This window comes from Drosophila takahashii, chromosome 4, assembly GCF_030179915.1.
Source record: "Drosophila takahashii strain IR98-3 E-12201 chromosome 4, DtakHiC1v2, whole genome shotgun sequence".
In the NCBI taxonomy this organism is placed as follows: domain Eukaryota; kingdom Metazoa; phylum Arthropoda; class Insecta; order Diptera; family Drosophilidae; genus Drosophila; species Drosophila takahashii.
In genome coordinates this window covers 2,185,045-2,204,726 of record NC_091682.1, presented here as the reverse complement: position 1 = coordinate 2,204,726, position 19,682 = coordinate 2,185,045, and the positions used below count along the sequence as shown (strand labels likewise).

Below are 19,682 nucleotides of genomic sequence, written 5' to 3'. Positions count from 1 at the left end.
TATAAACAAGTTTAATATTCAAAAATTCAAAAGCTAAAAAAATATTTTATTAAGATTTACGTACTCATTATGGCCAATGCCGCCCGTGTTGATTTTGCTCCAGCTTTATTCACCGCGCGGCAAACATATTCATCAGCGTCTTCGCCGAATATGTCATTGATATTTAGGAAGTGATTGTCGCCCTCTGAGTACATGTGATAACGAGCCCCATTACTAATTTCACGAGCCCCCTTATACCAGGTTATTGTTGGGTTAGGAACGCCGCTTATTGTGCATGTGAATTGGGCGTTGTGATTCTGAATGCAGTTGGCATCGCGTAGCGGTTTCACAATCAATGGAGGCGAAGCCGCCTTTGGATCTATTATCTTGATCGCTTGGGAAGCGGATGATTCCTTTGAAAGACCTGATACATTCTGAGCAAAGATACGGAACTCGTACTGCCGACCTTCGATCAGATTGATACAGTTTATTTGGTTGGCTGCACAGATGGTAGCGTTGACACGCTGCCATGTGTCGCTGCCTACCTCACGTTTATCGATCCAGTAGCCTTGAATGTGAGCACCGCCATCCGATTCCGGTTTGCTCCATTCCAAATGCACAAAGTCTCCTCCAATCTCAGTAATTTTAGGAATGCCTGGTGGCGATGGAGGGTCAATAGGGGCCTTTGCTCGGATAGGGTTTAAGCCTTCTAGTGGTGGACCCATTCCGTTTTCATTTACAGCCATCACACGGAAAATATATTCTTGGTTCTCGATAAGACCTTGAACGTTGAAGGCGGTATCTTTGCAGGTGCTAGAAACTGTTATCCAGTGCGGTGATGCAACATCCTTTCGCTCGACCACATAGTGAGTAACTTTAAGGCCACCATCGTAGGAAGGCGGACGCCACGCCAAAGTACAGGAGTTTTTGTTTATGTATGATATTCCCATAGGTCCTGTGGGCGCTGAAGGTAAGCCAGTGATGCGTACATAAAACTGCGCGGTGGCACTACCGGAATCATTGGTGAATTCTATTTGATATGTGCCAGCATCATTATTTTCAATGTCACGAATACAAATTGCAACATAATCGTCAAATATGTTTAACTTAACATGCGTCTCATCATTACTATTGGATATTACTTCATTGTTTTTCTTTAAAATCACAGTCAGTGGCTGGTCGCCAGAGTAGTAAACCTTGATCTTTGTATTGTCCCCTTCGGGTAAATAAAGTTCATTGGGACATCTGTTAATGATTGGTGGTGATCCAATTTTAAGATAACCTGAGGTGTGAACAAATCCAAGCGAATTAATTGCCTCGCATGTATAGTCACCATCATCACCAGCTTGCACATTAGATATGTGCAACCGGAAAATCCCGTCCTTACTATCGCATGTTATTCGGCCGCCACCCATTTGAATTTCTTTACCATTACGAAGCCATCTAGCGGTTGGGCTGGGTTTACCTGAGGCGGCACATTGCAACGTGAAATCCTTGCCATAAGGTGCTATTCTGTCTTGAAGTCGTGTAGTCCATTCCGGTTTTTCACCACCAAGTACCTCGCAAACCTTGATTGGCATCGTACATAAGCTGGGCTCCGAGCGACCAGCGGAATTGACAGCAAATATGCGGAATTCGTAGTCACCCATCTCGATCAGGTTAATAACGGTGTATTCAGTGTCCAACACATTGTAGTCATTACATTTTACCCATACGGCTCCACCGATGTCCCTTCGTTCAATAACGTATCCGGTAATTCGAGAGCCCCCATCTCTTAAAGGTTTCTCCCATTTTAAGTCGACATAGTTCTTGCCGACCCTAGTGACTTGTGGGGTTCCAGGAGGTGAAGGTACACTGTATTTACCTTTTAGTTTAAATCTCAGTGATGGTGGGGAAGGTTTACTTAAGCCAGCCGCGTTTTTGGCCTTTATACGGAATTCGTATTCGCTGCCGTTGGTTAAATTGTAGAGCTGGTATTTAGTGTCCTTTATAAGGTAGTCATAAGTATTCCATGAAGAGTCGTTGACAATGTCTCGATATTCGATTTGATAACCTTGAATGCGGGAGCCGCCATCACTTGCTGGTCGAGTCCAAATCAATGTTACATTTCCAGAGTCCCAGTCTATAACCTTTGGTTGTCCAGGCTCATCCGGAACTGTAAATTGATGTTTGGCAACAATAGGCTCGGCAATCTCCAGAGGATCTGACAAACCGTACTGATTTTCTGCTCTTACACGGAAGTGGTACTTGTGTTGAGGTTCCAGGCCCATGACGTCATAGTGAGTGTTGCGAACAAAACTACTCACCTTAACCCAAGTGCCACTATTGTCCAATTTTTCAACGACATAGTTTGTAATCGGTGAACCTCCATCATCTAATGGCGTTTTCCAAGCCAGGGTGCAAGTGTCTGGGGTAATATCGTAGGCATTCAACGGACCCTGAGGAGGTCCTGGCCTGTCTACCACCGTGACATGACACGATGCCGTATCTGAACCCTTGTTGTTAGTAAGAGTGATCGTGTATGACCCAGTCTCACTTCGCTTAGCAGATTTATTGTAGAAAACTGAAGCATAATCGTCTGAATCGAATCGAATTCGCGCGTCTGGAGTGACTTCAAGACCATTCACACTCCATGACGGCGTAGGTCGTGGATTAGCGTGATACGGTACAGTTATATGGAATTCATCTCCTGCAATTACCGTCATATCACGAATTGATAAATCGGATGTAATCTTTGGTGCATGCGGTGGTCGGCGACAGAAAATGAGATCACTGGAACCGCTGTAAGCAGATTGTCCGGCAGCATTAACTGCGGCTACTCTGAACTCATATTCAGCATTTTCTATAAGGTTTGGAATCTTACAAGTAAGATCGGGACAAAGAGCATGTACTGCCTTGGTCCATTTGTCGTCGCTTAGCAAGCGTTTCTCTATAACGTAGCCTGTTATAGGAGAACCACCATCATGTTTCGGTTTCGACCACGCTATTGTTATACTATCTTCTGTCGAGTCAATGCCATGGGGTATACCGGGAGTATTGGGAACATCAAATGGATGTCTTGCCCGTATGGGCTCTGATGTGTTGGCCGGATCAGATTGGCCATATTTATTTTCAGCTATCACGCGGAAGTCATACTCTTTGTTAATCGTGAGATTGCGAATTCTAACAAATGGAACGGTGCAGAAGCTGCTAACTTTAGTCCATGTGGACGATCGGGCTTCCTTCTTTTCAATAATGTAGTTCTGTATAGGAGAGCCGCCGTCATCTTTTGGTGGATTCCAATACAATGTTAGAGAATCTCCGGCGAACTCATCAGCACGGAGGTGTGTTGGGGGAGCTGGTCTATCCAATACCTTAACATTAATGGTAGCCGTATCAAATCCTGATGGGTTCTTTAGCTGGAGTCGATATTGACCTGAGTCAGAACGCTTAGAGTTCTTTACGACAAACGATGCTGCATCATCAGTCAAATGCTGGTGCACACGATTATCGTCATCCAAGACACTGTCATTAGAATACCAAAAAGCACTAGGCTTGGGGAAAGCAACGTAAGGCACATGAATGCTGAAATCGTCACCAGCTCGGCACACGATATCTCGAACGCCTCCCAAGTCCATACAAGGCTTGTTTGGTTGTTCCTCAATTGTAATGGGCTGCGAGGGCTTTGATGGATTCGATCGTCCAACTTCGTTTTCAGCGATAACGCGGAATGAATACTCCTCTCCTTCCTTAAGGTTTGGTACTGTGTATACAGTTGAATTAATAGGAAAGTCGTTAACTAGTTTCCAATCCTTTTCATTTTTGGGACGCACTTCGATATAATAACCTTTGATTCTCGATTTTCCATCGTTGCGGGGCGGCCGCCAAGATAATGTGACACTATCCCTCGAAATACGATCTGGCTTTGGTGGCTCTGGTGGATCTGGACGATAGCGCTGGTGCTCAGCAGTCATTGGATCTGATGGCTTTGATGGTTGGCCAGGTCCAGCCTCATTAACAGCTATTATGCGGAATTCATAACGAGCTCCATCCCGGAGATCGGGCACTGTGTAGGATGTATTTGGCGTTGGATAATTGTTGCACTTAATCCATTCGCCGCTGCGTTCTCGGCGCTCAACAATGTATCCAGTTATAGGCTTACCACCAGAATAGTCTGGTGGATGCCACTCCAAGCTTGCCGAGCTCGGCGTATAAGCAGCAATTGTTGGTTGAGATGGTGCGCCGGGAGGATCGAAAGGCGACTTGGCTAAAACCGGCTTACCTTCGAGAGGTTCGGAGGCTCCGTAGATATTTTCAGCTCTTACACGGAAAATATATTTTTTTCCTTCTGTTAGACCCTTTACAGTGTAGTTAGTCTTGGGACAGTAGCCCGGCACTGGCTTCCAATCATCTACGCCAAACTCAGTGAACTCGATGATGTATCCTGCTATGTCGCTGCCACCATCGTCTTTGGGCGGATGCCATTGCAAGGAGATATGATCTGGGGCTGTCTCTGTGTAAGTTAATGGTCCTTCAGGTGGCGATGGCTTATCCACTACAATAACTTCGATATCAGCTGTGTCCTTACCAAACTCGTTGTTGGCCGTTACGGTGTACTTTCCAGAATCACGCCTGTTCGAATCATCAATGCGGAATATAGTACGTTCCGAATTAGTGTCGTAAGACACGCGTTTGCTTTCCTCCAATTTGCTGTCACCCCTCTTCCATTCAATTGAAGGTGTGGGAGCACCAGAAATAGGAATACTTAAGTTGACAGGCTCCCCTGCACGGACTTTAATGCGTCTTCCTAAAAGACCATCCAAATAAAGCCTTGGCTTTTCACGAAGTGGCCTAGCATCGAATGTGGACGATGGTTCGGAAGTCTTCCCGTTACCAGCGGCATTAACTGCCGATACTCTATATTGATATTGATGGTTTGGTGTTACCCTGTCGTCTTGGTATTCACTGGTAGGTACTGGTTGGCCATTAATTTTTATCCATCGTCCTGTGTTTACGTCACGACGTTCAATGTCATAACCGATTATCGGGGATCCTCCATTACTAATTGGTTGTTTCCATTTGATGGATATGTGATCCTTATCGCTGTCGGTTAGTTCTGGTTTTCCAGGTGCACCAGGCACTGTGTATTGGTTTTTGGCAACTACGGGTTGGTCGGAAGTAAGTGGATCGGAGCGCCCTTGTAGGTTTTCGGCCATCACTCTAAATTCATATTTCGTTCCTTCTAGTAGTCTGGGGACCACGGCATGGTTGTATTTAGCATTGACATAATTTACTGCCGGAACCCACCCACCGCCATGCGTTAAATCTCGTTTCTCAATAATATAAGACGATATTTCAGAACCTCCATTATCCTTTGGTGGTTTCCATGAAATGGTCACAGAGTTCGCGGTTATTTCTTCATACTCCATTGGACCATCTGGAGGCCCCGGGCGGTCGAGCACTATAAGTTCAAAACTACCTTCATCAATTCCTGAACTATTACGCAGTAGTAAGTGGTAGATTCCGGAATCGGATCTTTGGCAATTAACAGTGTGCACTACGGTGTGGTGACCAATTGATGTAATTGTAGATCTTTCATTTGAATTTAAAGGATTGTTATTGAGTGTCCATGTTGCTTCTGGTGCTGGTTCACCGATGAAATCAATATCTGTATGGAATATAAGCCCACATTTGATACGAATTTCATTGAGTGGGGTTATTATTTTTGGCGGCAAGTAGCGTGGTTTGGCCATAATCATATCAGACGGCTCTGAAGGCTCAGACTGCCCTGCTTGATTAACAGCAATCACTCTAAACTCATATTCTTGACCCTCGGTTAGCTCTGGAACTGTGGCTGTGTTCCTATTCGACGGAACGTGCAAAACGTTAGTCCAGTAAGGGCTGCCCTTTTCCTTTTTCTGTATAATGTATTCCGTTATGGGAGCTCCGCCATCGCTCTTTGGCACAGGCCATTCCAAGTCAACATGGTCACGATCCCAATCAGTAATAATGGGTTTCCCAGGCGCGTCAGGCTCATCAAACTCGTTTTTGGCAATTATACTCTTTTCTGCTTCCAATGGATCGGATTCCCCAATTGCATTGACGGCTTTGACGCGGAATAAGTACTCTTTGCGATGAACAAGACGAGTTACATCATGAACAGTATGTGTACTCATGCCAGCATCAGACCAAGTGCTTCGGGACAAGTCCATTTTCTCGATAATATAATGCAAAATAGGCGAACCGCCATCATCGTCTGGAACATTCCATGATAGATGGCATCCATCTCTTGTAATTTTGGTTATATCTAAAGGACCTTTGGGTGGCGATGGTCGATCCAAAACGGTTGCGTGAGCAGATGCATCAAATGATCCATGCTCATTCTTTAGAACTAACGTATAACGACCTTCATCACTTCTAAGTGACGATGGAATTTCAAAAGTTAATTCGTTTTGGAAAAGATTTGACTCTCCACGCGAATTGGGACCCAATTCTTTTCCGTTGAAGAGCCATTTGATTGTGGGTTTCGGAGATGCCTCAATTGGTAATGTCCATCCTAAACGCTTTCCAGCATGGACTGTAATGTCATTTAAAAGTGACTTATCAAAGAATGGTGCAAGGAAACGTGGCTTGCAAATAATGGTGCTCGATGGATCGGATGGATCGCTAGGACCTCCTCGGTTTACGGCAATTACACGGAACTCATATTCACCACCATCTGTAAGTTCAGGTATATGGGCCTTACACTCTTCTCCTGGCACAACAGCAGCGCGTTCCCACTGTCCAAACTTCGGTCTTTTTTCCACTATATATGACGAAATTGGTGCTCCGCCATCCCTCTTCGGAGCGGCCCACTCCAAGTCGACAAAATTTTTACCCCAATCTACAGCTTGCGGTTGTCCAGGCTTGTCAGGATGTGAATAGGGGTCCTTTGCAGTTATTGGCTGAGATGTTGTGAGTGGTTGTGATTGCCCTTGCTTGTTGACAGCTCTTACTCTAAAGCTGTAGTCATGATTTTCGATTAAATTATCAGCTCGGATTTCGGTATCAGCGCATTCGCCAACAGGCACCCATCGCATGGCATCATTATCCATTTTTTCAACAATATAATGCGTTATCTCTGAACCGCCATCATCCTTCGGTGGCCGCCAACGCAGCACAATAGAGTTTTTGGTTACATCACCGTTGCGTAGTGGACCTTCGGGCACACTTGGCACATCTAGAACTGTTACCTTGACGGTGTGCCTATCTATACCGTTTATGTTACGAGCTATTAAAGTATAGTCTCCTGTATCGGATCGTTTGGCATCAAGTATTCGTATCTTGGTACGGTCATCACTGTTGGATATTTTCACTCGGTCTGTGTTTATGACCATATTGCCTTCGTGAGTCCACTCTTTGCTTGGCAAGGGCTCGCCATACACTGGTACATCAAACTCGAACACATTACCAGCTTTAATCTTAATATCTGTCATGAAGTTGCGATCTATTTTTGGTGGCATGTTTTTGGGACGAGCCAGATGTGGTTCAGTTGGATCACTGGGAGTACCAGGACCAGCCTTATTTACTGCTCTAACACGGAACTCATATTTAACGCCTTCAATCAGATCGGGAACGTGGGCATTAGTGACGTCCTCACTAATCTCAGCACACTTTTCCCAATCGGGGGAGTACTTGTCGCGCTTCTCAATGATGTAACCGGAGATAGGAGATCCACCATCACTTTCTGGTCTACTCCATTCCAAATCAACAAAGTCTTTATCAAAGTCTTTAATGATTGGAGTACCTGGCTTTGTAGGTTCGTCGTACGGATTTTTGGCCTCAATCGCTTGTGATGTCGTGAGTGGATCTGAAGTTCCTTGACGATTCTTGGCACGCACTCGAAATTTGTATTTATGACCTGGGGTCAGACCCTTTACTTTAAGGCTTGTAGTTGGTCCGTCTGTCTCCCCAGCTGGTACCCAACGACCTGTTGCTTCATCTAGTTTTTCAACGACATAGTTATCTATTGGTTGTCCACCGTCATCGTCTGGTGGATTCCAGTGCAGAGTACAAGACTCGGCATTTACATCATCAACCTTCAGCGGTCCGTTTGGCGGTGAAGGTTTGTCGATCACAGTTACTTTAACTTCGGCACTGTCTTCTCCATTTGCGTTTTCAGCATACACTGTGTAAACACCCGAATCAGATCGGGTAGCAGAAGTAACCTTTAGTTTTGTATTGTAGTCAACATTAGTAACCTTAACATTGTCCTTTGAATAAACCTCCTTTTTCTTAAGCAGCCACTTAGTCTTAGGCGCTGGCTCTCCAGATACTTTGCAGTCGAATGAGAATGCCTGTCCAGCTTTAATGCGCACTTCAATCAGGTTAGATCTATCTATAACAGGTGGCTTGTTGCGAGCCTTAGCAATTATCGGGGGAGTGGCATCAGATGGTTCTCCAGGTCCCGCAGCGTTGACCGCGGAAACTCGGAACTCATAGGCTTGACCCTCGACAAGATCAGGAACAGTTGCTTTGCATTGATCAGCTGGAACCTCAAGCGTCTTTTCCCACTTACCATATTTATCTTTCTTTTCAATAATATAACCAGTAATGGGTGACCCACCGTCAGTTAGTGGTGGGGTCCACGCTAAGTCTATGTGATCCTTATCCCAATCAGTTGCTTTAAGATTTTCGGGCTTACTAGGTTCATCAAATGGATTTTTGGCAATTATTGTTTCCTCGCCAACCAAGGGCTGTGATTCACCTTCAGCATTTACAGCTGACACTCGGAACTTATATTCGTTTCCTGGCGTAAGACCTGTAACATCCACTTGAGGTTCATTTGAACGACAGGAGGGAATCCAGCATCCAGTTTCGGGATCTAGTTTATCAATTTGGAAATACTCAATTGGAGTTCCACCATCGTCACTGGGACGCTTCCATTTTAGGTGGCAACCTTCCTTGTGTACATCAGAGATTTGAAGGGGCCCGTTAGGAGGAGTGGGCTTGTCTGTGATAACCACATTCACAAGTACGCTATCTTTTCCTGAACTATTAGTGGCTGTGACCAAATATTCTCCAGAGTCACTTCGCTGCGTTGGTCGAATAACTAATTTTGTATAGTAGTCAGGAATCTCGATCGTCACATTTTTTCCTGATTGCAAGTGGTAGTTGGAGAATTTCCACTCCACTTTAGGGGCTGGCTCACCTATTATATTCGCATCTAATTTAAGAGCGGTTCCTGACGATAATGTAATATCACGAAGATTTCTACGGTCTATCTTGGGAGCAAGATACCGCGGCTTGGCTATAAAGACTTTGCTTGGATCCGAAGGCTCCGATTGGCCTCCCTTATTCAAAGCAACGACTCTGAATTGGTATTCATTTCCTTCGATAAGGCCTTGAACAGTCGCAATAGGACTTGGCGAGTCGGTTTCTAATGCTTTTTCCCAAAGAGGGCTGTACTTGTCTTTCACTTCAATTATATATCCTGTTATTGGCGATCCACCATCACTTGCCGGTTCTGGCCACGCAAGTTCTACCTTATTTGCAGTCCAGTCGGTAGGTTCTGGAATACCAGGCTTCGATGGAGCGGCTAAATAAATAATATTTTATGGTTAAAATGTACATATTTTAGAGAATAATAAATGCAGTACTCACTGAAAGGATCCTTGGCAATAATTGAGCCCAAAGTTTCCAACGGTTCCGATTCACCCTCTTTGTTTACAGCCTTTACTCGGAACTTGTACTCGTGACCTGGGACTAGGCCGTCAACGTTGTATTCTGGTACATCAGTTTTGCCCACAGGCAACCAAACACCGGTATCTGGGTCGAATTTCTCAACCAAGTAGCTTTCTATTGGTTCACCTCCATCGTCCTTAGGTTTTTTCCATTTGAGCTTACATCCATCTTTGTGGACATCTGATACCTCCAAAGGACCTTCAGGCTTACCCGGTTTAGCTGAACAAAAGATAATATTAAAATACAATTTTTATTGGTTTCTCCAACTAAAAAGTCTGCTAACTTACTAATAATATTGATTTGGAACTCTACTTGGTCCTGGCCATAGAGGTTATGCGCAGAGATTTTATAGAGTCCTGTGTCTTTTCGTTCGGGGTTTTTATTTATGTACTTGGTGTTATACGGAATACTTTCTATATGACTAACTGAAGTTGCCTGAACAGACTTATTGTTTTGGTTCCAAGTAACATCCGGTGCGGGTTCTCCACTGACATTGATGTCCAAAAATATTGGTTCTCCAGCCTTTACGTTGTAAGTTCGGATATTTTTCCGATCAATCTTGGGCGCCACTATTAAATAATATAAACATATTTTAAGATTAATTATACTCGGCTTATGGCTTCCATAATTTTAGCTGCAAGGGTCTAAAATCTTCGGCTTGCCGAAGTGGTCTTCCTTCCTGGATTTCCTATTAATGGTTTCTATTTATACCCGTTTCTCGTAGAGTAAAAGGGTATATTAGATTCGTGCAAAAGTATGTAACAGGTAGAAGGAAGCGTTTCCGACCCTATAAACTATTTATATTCTTGATCAGGATCACTAGCCGAGTCGATCTAGCCATGTGCGTCTGTCTGTCTGTCTGTATGAACGCTGAGATCTCGGAAACTATAAAAGCTAGAAGATTGACATTTTGCATGCAGATTCTAGGAGTTCCTACGCAGCGCAAGTTTCAAAAGGGTGCCACGCCCCCTCTAACGCCCACAATCAATTAAATACGATTTTAAAAATTTCAATATTTCTAAAAAGTAAAAATGCAGTTTTATTGTGTTTATGAATACCTATCGAAATGTAAAAGAAATTTTTTAAATCGGACCATTCGTTAAAAAGTCAAAGTTTTTATCTCCATCTTCTTTGCACTCCCTTTAGCTGAGTAACGGGTATCTGATAGTCGGGGCACCCGACTATAGCGTTCTCTCTTGTTTTTGTTTAACAACTATATGATGACGTCAATGGGTATATTGTATTGTATTCGTGCAAAAGTATGTAACAGGGAGAAGCAAGCGTTTCCGACCACATAAAGTATATATATGTCCATGTCCGTCTGTCTGTCTTTTCTTTTTCTTCTTCCTTCTTTAAAATGTATTAGGTTTGCCTACAATATTTTTTTATTGGCATTGAAGTGACTGTCACACGCTACATGTCGCACGCGACAGTTTTTACGTCATTTTCTTAGGTGGTTTTTCTGTAACCTTAACATCAACAAAACCGTTTAGGGTCCACTTTAAAAAATACCAAAAAATTACTTGTTTCATATAACAGGTAATGTCCTGGAAAATTATCCAAAGATACTCAAATTACTTAAGCCTAGTACTCAATTCGGCTAAGAGTTTTACTAGTCGAAAAATATGTATCTTTTAGTGTGACCGAAGTTTTCGGAGTTCATCCGCAACGATCAAATTTTTTATTCTTTGGGCCGCGCTAAATCTAGTATTTTTTTGGTATTTCCTTACTATTTCCTTAGCTCAACTGAGTACCGCGGTGGAAAAAAGTCCCTGCTAAAGGCTTTAGGTACCTATTTGCCTCTCGCTTACTCCTATGCTTAGCTAGCCGTTTTTGTCGTACTGATTACTGGGCTTTAACTTAGTTGAGGATCCATCTAACTAGAATCAGATCCCCAGAGGATTGCCCATATAGTCTTTTTATTTATTATGTGTCTTTTAAAATAACAGTTTTTAAGATTATTTTCTAAATTATTGTGATCAAAAAGAATTGTAATTCACGTGACTATCACATTAATATATAAGTTTAACTTGTAGTGCTAGGAATTTAAATAAATAAATAATAATAGTGCGTCATCCCAAAAACCTAGAGTTAGACATCAACATTTCGATATTTTTAAGACATTGATGTTTATCGGACGCATCGATGTTTTTCCGACGTCTTATAAACATCATTATAATATTCATTATACCCTTGCAGAGGGTATTATGATTTCAATCAGGAGTTTGCAACGCAGTGAAGGAGACGTTTCCGACCCCATAAAGTATATATATTCTTGATCAGCATCACTAGACGAGTCGATCTAGCCATGTCCGTCTGTCCGCCTGTCCGTCCGTCTGTCCGTCCGTTTCTACGCAACTAGTTTTCAAGCTATCGTGATAAAACTTTCCCAAAAGTCTTCTTTCTATTGCAGGTAGTATATAAGTCGGAACGAGCCGGATCGGACAACTATATCATATAGCTCTCATAGGAACAATCGGGAAAAAAAATGTAAAAAAATTATATCTTGGGTGTTTTTGAACCTATAACATCCTACTTTTGGAAATGTAATTTTTTATCCAATTCTGAATTTCGAATAAAATTTTTTCAAAATCGGACGACTATATCATATAGCTGCCATAGGAACGATCGGAAAATTAATGGGAATATAATAGGAAATAAATTATTGCTTCGTTGGTTTTTATTGTATTCTCTTCAACTCTAGGATATAACTCTTTTCAAATATTTTCGAATTTCGATTTGAATTTTATCAAAATCGAACCACTATAACATATAGCTGCCATTGAAACGAACGAAAAATTAATGAGAAATAATAGGAAAATTAACATTTTTGCGATTTGTAAATTAATAGGAATTATCTGCAAGGGTATATAAGCTTCGGCTGGCCGAAGCTAGCTTCCTTTCTTGTTTTATTTCACTTTTTTTCCTTGAAACCATTAATATTATCGATACGATATTGTAGGTATGGATTTTTTTAGTTTTACTTATTGATAGTCATGATCTCTACCAATGACCATGACTATCAATAAGTAAAACTAAAAAAATCCATACCTACAATATCGTATCGATAATATTAATGGTTTCAAGGAAAAAAAGTGAAATAAAACAAGAAAGGAAGCTAGCTTCGGCCAGCCGAAGCTTATATACCCTTGCAGATAATTCCTATTAATTTACAAATCGCAAAAATGTTAATTTTCCTATTATTTCTCATTAATTTTTCGTTCGTTTCAATGGCAGCTATATGTTATAGTGGTTCGATTTTGATAATGATAATGATGACCTTACCGAAAAGTGCAATGCTGCCAGTTTAAAAAAAAAAAACATGCGCAAGGAGTGATGCCTTATAAACACTTTAGAATCGTTTTCTTTTGCGTGCTACATTATTTTCCACGAGAGAACGTCACAGAAATCTTCGCAAACCAATATCTTCTTACGTACATCAACACACACCCCCAAATATAATATTTTACTGTTTAAACTAAGATATGTTTAGACTTACACTTTCTTGGCTTAGTAATAACAGGCTTGCTGGCATCAGAGGGTTCGCCAGGTCCAGCTGCATTAATTGCTTTGATACGGAACTCGTATTCACAATTCTCATTAAGATTTGGCACAGTAGCTTTACACTCTTCACCAAAGCCGGGAGCTGGAACTTCAGTTCCTTTTATCCATTTGTCAGTACCTTTCTCGCGCTTTTCAACTAGATATCCAGTGATTGGGGATCCACCATCGTTAATTGGTGGCCTCCAAACCAAATCCACGTGATCTTTATCCCAGTCGACTGCTTCCGGTGTACCTGGCTTTCCGGGCTCATCAAATGGATTCTTGGCTATAATAGACTGTTCTCCAGTCAATGGTTCAGATTCACCTTCAGTATTTACAGCGAGCACTCGGAACTTATATTCATGACCAGGCTCCAAGTTATTTAACTCAGCAAAGGGTTCCTTAAAGCGTCCAGATGGCACCCAACGCCCACTCTCAACATCCATTTTTTCAACAATGTAGTGCTCAATAGGCAAGCCTCCATCGTCTAGGGGAGCATTCCACTTAAGCTTGCATCCTTCTTTGTGTACATCTGTGACTCGTAGAGGTCCCTCTGGTTTCCCCGGTTTATCTAGGACAATGACTTCAAATGAAGCCTCATCGCGTCCAGATTCATTCTCGGCTTTAAGAGTATATTTCCCTGAATGGAATCGCTTAGAAATTGGCACTGCTAGTTTTGTGCGATATGACTCCATGTCAATATTGTAGTCACTATCGTCATTTTCAAGTCTGGCTTTGTTGTGCAGCCAAACTTTGGTTGCCGGAGGTTCTCCAGACACTTTAATGTCATATCGAATGTGTTGTCCAGCCTTAATGGTAATGTCCTTAATGTTGGTTCTATCAATTTTTGGTGGTGCAAATCGGTCCTTTGCTGTCATCTGATCTGATGGTTCCGAGGGCTTGCTTTTTCCTGCCTTGTTAACAGCTTTTACTCTGAATTGATATTTGTTGCCTGCGATTAAGTCATTCACGCGGGCCTTACAATCGGGAGTATTTGTTTCAAGAGCCTTTTGCCACTTTCCTGTATTGGGGTCCTTCTTTTCCACAATATAGCCAGTGATGGGTGCTCCGCCATCGTCTTCGGGAGCCCTCCACTTAAGATCACAGTGGTTCGCAGACCAATCAGTGATTTGCGGCTTTCCTGGAGTGTCGGCAGCATCGAATGGATTTTTGGCTTTTGTAGGAATATCAGTCACCAAGGGCTCCGATTCGCCTTCGGAATTGACTGCTTTTACTCTAAAAAGATATTCCTTTCCTTCCGTAAGCCCTGTAACATCGGCCTCAGGTGTCTTAGTTGTAAGAACAGGTACCCATCGACCCGTTTCCGTATCCATGCGTTCAACGACATAATGTTCGATTGGCTCTCCGCCCTCATCTTCGGGTTTTTCCCATTTAAGGTGAACACTTTCGGCTGTTACGTCGGATACAGCCAACGGACCCTTTGGCTTACTTGGCTTGCATAACACCTCCAGTTCTACTTCTACTGTGTCTGAACCAGAGTCATTTTTGGCAGTGACGATGTATACGCCACGATCAGCGCGCTTCACCTTTGGCATTATAAATGTGGTTTTATAGTCCTCGTTTTCTATTTTTAAGTTGTCTGAAGATTTGATTTCAGTTCCATTGTAGGTCCATGTTATTTTAGCTGGAGGTTCCGCTTTTACTGCAGCGTCCATGTGAAGCATTTGTCCACTTCGCATAATTTTTTTTTGCAGATTCTTTCGGTCAATATGTGGCTTTAGGAAACGAGGCTTGGCCACCACAGTTTTTGATACATCGCTAGGGTCACTGGGTCCTGCCTTATTGACGGCAACAATGCGGAACTCATACTCATGGCCTTCCTCTACGCCGGTAACGGTGCCATTAGTTTTATCTCCTGGCACTGTGGCAGCGTCTACCCATGCACGTCCAGATTTATCTCGCATTTGGATAATATATTTTTGGATTGGTGCGCCGCCATCGTTCTTTGGTGGATCCCAAGCTAAATCAACGAAATCTTTATCCCAATTAGTGGGCTCGGGTCTGCCCGGCTTGTCTGGTTCATCAAATGGATTTTTCGCAATAATTGGTTTTTCGGTTTCTAAGTCCTCAGATTCTCCTTCCTTATTTACAGCTCTTACTCTGAATTTATAGGGCTTTCCCTCATGAAGACCAATTACCTTTGCCTCAGGCTCAGTACTCTTTCCACATGGTAACCATTCCCCAGTGTGTGGATCAAGTTTTTCGATTTCATAATAGTCGATAGGTGTGCCGCCATCATCATCTGGTTTCTCCCACTTGAGTTTGCAGCTGTGTTTCGTTATATCATTGACTTGAAGAGGACCCTTAGGTTTTCCTGGCTTGCCTAAAACTGTGACTTCCAGTTCTGCTTCGTCTTCACCAACTTCGTTTGAAGCTTTGATAATGTATTTTCCGCTTTGAGATCTTTGAGCGCGCATTACAAAGAATTTCGTATTGTAGTCAACATTATCGATTTTAACACTGTCCTCGTTGCTGGTTAGGGGTAATGCATTAAAGTACCATTCCACTTTCGGAGCTGGTTCACCTTTAATGTTTATGTCCAAGCTAATTGATAAACCAGTTTTAACGATCACAGGTTTCAAGTTGGTTCGGTCAATATGAGGTTTCACTAAATGATTCGTAAACATAAAAAATATAATAGTAATATTAAAAAAAAAATGTTTCAGGCAACTTACGGAATCGAGGTTTGGCTATATGCCAATTAGTTTGCTCGGATGGGTCAGATGGACCAGCCTTGTTGACGGCACGAACCCTGAATTTGTATTGCTGTCCTTCTTCAAGCTTCTTGACAACGCCTTTACAAACTGGACTATCGGTTTCAACAGCCTTCACAAATTCACCTGAATCTTTATCCATTACTTCAATTATATAATTGGTAATAGGAGAGCCGCCATCTCGAATTGGTGGTTCCCATTTAAGTTTGACATGATGCTCATCCCAGTCTTCAAACTCGGGTAAGCCAGGGGGAGCAGACACATCGAATGGATTTTTGGCGGTAATAGCTGACTCAGTTTCTAGAGGTTCCGATTCGCCCTCCTCGTTTACAGCCTTTACTCTAAATTGGTAGCGATGATTTGGATCCAAACCCTTTATCTCAATATCTGTTTTTTCTGGATCAACCGAACCAGCCGGTACCCATTTTCCAGTGGCTGTATCCATTTTTTCTACAACATAGCCAGTAATAGGTACACCTCCATCGTCCTTCGGCTTCTTCCATTTAAGCTTGCAACCTTCCTTATGAATGTCTGAGACCTCTAACGGTCCTTCGGGCTTAGATGGCTTATCCAAAATAATGACTTCAACCACAGCTTCGTCAACGCCATTTATATTTTCAGCACGTAGCTTATACTCGCCACTTTGCTTGCGAGTCGTATCCAACAATGTGAGTTTGGTATTGTAGTCTTCGTTTTCTAGGCGGACTTGACCGGTGGGCGTAAGTTCGTTTTCTTTCAGGAACCAAGTTAAAGTAGGCGCTGGTTCTCCCTTAACATCCACATCAAACTTAACTGTTTGGCCAGCGCGAACCTTGATGGGCTTCATTTTATCTCTGTTTATAGATGGCTTAACTGAAATTAAAAATATCAATTATAGTATGAGGGTGAGGGTAAAAAGCAAAATGAACTAAGCTGGTCGACGTTTTCTAAGATAATACATCGGTGATTTGCTTTTGGCTTAACATTCATATGAACGCGGTTGAGATATTTTTAGGGTGTCAACTTTTTTTTATCCGCGAAGTGTAATATAAACAGTCTTACGATTCCTTGGCTTAGCCAAATGAGGCTCCGTTGAATCGCTTGGCTCGCTGGGGCCAGCTTTATTAACTGCCCGCACTCGAAACTGGTATACATTGCCTTCGGTGAGACCTTCAACGGTTGCTTCAGGGGCGGAAGTCTTAAAGTATAATATTTGTTTTAATAACATTTTTGAATAACGTCCTAATCGAGAACTCGTTAGAAAACTAAATACATTTTACTTACATTAGTGCTGAGTACTTCATCCCAAATAGGGGAGAACTTATCCTTCTTTTCAATTATGTAACCAGTGATCGGAGCTCCTCCATCAGACTTGGGGGTTTCCCACTTTAATTTTACCATGTGCTCGTTGTAATCCTCAATTTTAGGTGTACCTGGCTTACTAGCAGCATCATAGGGATTTTTCGCTATGATACTGCCATCGGTCTCCAGTGGCTCGGACTCGCCCTCTTCATTAATTGCCTTGACACGAAACTGATACTCATGGCCTTCTTGAAGACCCTTGACATCAAATTCGGTATCATTGCCAGAGGTTCTACCGACAGGTACCCATCGACCTTGTTTTTTATCAAACTTTTCAACCTGATAGGCCGTTATTGGTTTGCCACCATCATCTTCAGGTTTTTTCCATTTTAGCTTACAACTGTCTTTTGTAACATCTTTAACTTCCAATGGACCCCTGGGCTTGCCTGGAGGAGCTAGAATATTGACCTCAACTGTAGCTTCATCCTCGCCGTGTTCATTCACAGCCTTAATCTTGTAGATGCCAGTATGTTTACGAATTGTGTCAATAATTGAAATCTTTGTGTTGTATGGGATGTTCTTGATTTCGCTATTGCTGGGTAGTTCCTCTGGTTTGAGCTCCGTATCATTTTGATACCAAGTTATTGTAGGTGCAGGTTCACCACGAACATTAACATCGTACTTAATTGGCTTTCCCGCGCGAATCAACAACGGCTTTAAGTTTGTTCGGTCGATACGAGGTTTCACTGTGAATCAGAAAAACAAAAATAAGCGGTTTGAACATAAAAAATTTATGTTGTCCCTGCTTGGCTATCGTATGCACAAGTAGTGACGGAACCGTCCGCAAGGGGTTGAGACTTACATTTTTTGTACTTAACAATCTGAGGAACACTAGCATCTGATGGGGGAGAAAGTCCGGCTTTGTTGACTGCTATTATACGGAACTGGTATTCTCCATATTCTTGAAGACCTGCGACTGTGGCTTCCAGTTGGTCTCCCGGTATTTCTAAAGCCTTTTCCCAATCAGGCTTATTTTTATCTTTTTTCTCAATTATGTATTTTTGAATAGGGGCTCCTCCGTCATTATTGGGAGCTGTCCATTTTAAACTCACGCTTTGATTATTATAATCAGTAACTTCAGGGGTTCCCGGTTTGTTAGGCTCATCGAACGGGTCTTTTGCCACGACGCCTACCAAAGTAGTGAGTGGTTCTGATTCCCCTTCCTCGTTAACGGCAGAAACGCGGAACATGTACTCTGATCCGGGATTTAAGCCGGTTACGTCGAAACTTGGTGGTTCCTTCTCTCCAGGAGATCTTCCAACTCGAACCCATTTACCTGTGGCCGTGTCCATTTTTTCAACCACGTATTCCTTAATAGGAACTCCCCCATCATCTTCAGGTTTCTTCCATTGCAGTTTGCAGCCATTTGCAGTAACGTCGCTAACGGCAAGGGGACCTTTTGGCGAGCTAGGTTTTCCTAGAACAATTAATTCCACGGTCTCGCGGTCGATGCCGTTTCGGTTCTCGGCTTTTAAAGTGTAGAAACCACTATCTTTACGCAATGCATTTGTAATGCTAAAGTCTGTGTGATAATCTATATTTTCTATCTTTATTCGGTCCCCGTTCGTTAATGGAATATCATCCCTCCAACTCCAGTGCAGTTCTGGTATTGGTTCCCCGATTACGTCAACCGACCATTTATGAGTACGGCCACTCTTTATTGTTACTCGTTTGAAAGTAGACCGATCGATGAGCGGTTTTACTAAAAGTTGAACAAACGTCATTAATTTTAAAGTTTGTATTAACTTTCTGGACATTGTAAGTGTTTTTTTTTAATAATACATACGTAGTAAAAGCGCTGGCAGTAAAGCTGATGCGAGTTTTTTCGAAGCAATTTCCGACTATAATCGGCAGCTATTAGCGTTGGTATAAATTCAAATGATACATGCGCAGGATTATGAGAGATAATATAAATTTATAATTTGTATTAAAAGTTGCTGATTCCATACGTGACTCTTTTGGAATATTTTGAATCGTCTTATGGAAAATTAAAAGTATTGAAAGTCTAGCCAGGGCTGCCATTTCTAGCCTCTTTCATCACAGATCCATTAATAATTTTATAGATCTAGCCAGAAAAGCTCTTACACTAGACAGCATGCTTAAATGGATATTAAACCGGCTGATAATTGTGATCAGTATTAAAGTATATATTCTTAGGGGTCGCACACTATCAGTAGCTGGTATATGATAATGGCAACCTAATGTTAATTTAAAACCAATCTGTACAGCAGTTAAACCACAAAAATATGTTTTTTGGGTAAATTAAAAAATCTTTACACAAAAAACATCTATGTGAAGCATAATTTCAGATAAGATTATAAGCACGCCCCCGGGAAACCGATAGTTTCAATGAGAAAATATTGCTGTATAATCACTAGAATA

The 19,682-nt window shown here is 42.2% G+C and overlaps 1 protein-coding gene across 11 annotated transcripts in view; it reads right to left on the bottom strand.

The window, feature by feature from the left end:
• The window catches only part of bt (projectin protein bent), a 68,291-nt gene that overhangs the window by 10,738 nt on the left and 37,871 nt on the right, over positions 1–19,682 (bottom strand). For all 11 annotated transcript variants that reach the window (XM_017143066.3, XM_044395388.2, XM_044395387.2 and 8 more), the window contains 8 exons: positions 18,103–19,002; positions 17,223–17,986; positions 17,001–17,136; positions 15,921–16,811; positions 13,181–15,853; positions 9,969–10,250; positions 9,601–9,900; positions 65–9,535 (listed from right to left, as the gene is read on the bottom strand). In XM_017143066.3, the coding sequence (XP_016998555.2) occupies positions 65–9,535; positions 9,601–9,900; positions 9,969–10,250; positions 13,181–15,853; positions 15,921–16,811; positions 17,001–17,136; positions 17,223–17,986; positions 18,103–19,002 (15,417 nt within the window). The remainder of the gene's footprint in view (positions 1–64; positions 9,536–9,600; positions 9,901–9,968; positions 10,251–13,180; positions 15,854–15,920; positions 16,812–17,000; positions 17,137–17,222; positions 17,987–18,102; positions 19,003–19,682) is intronic.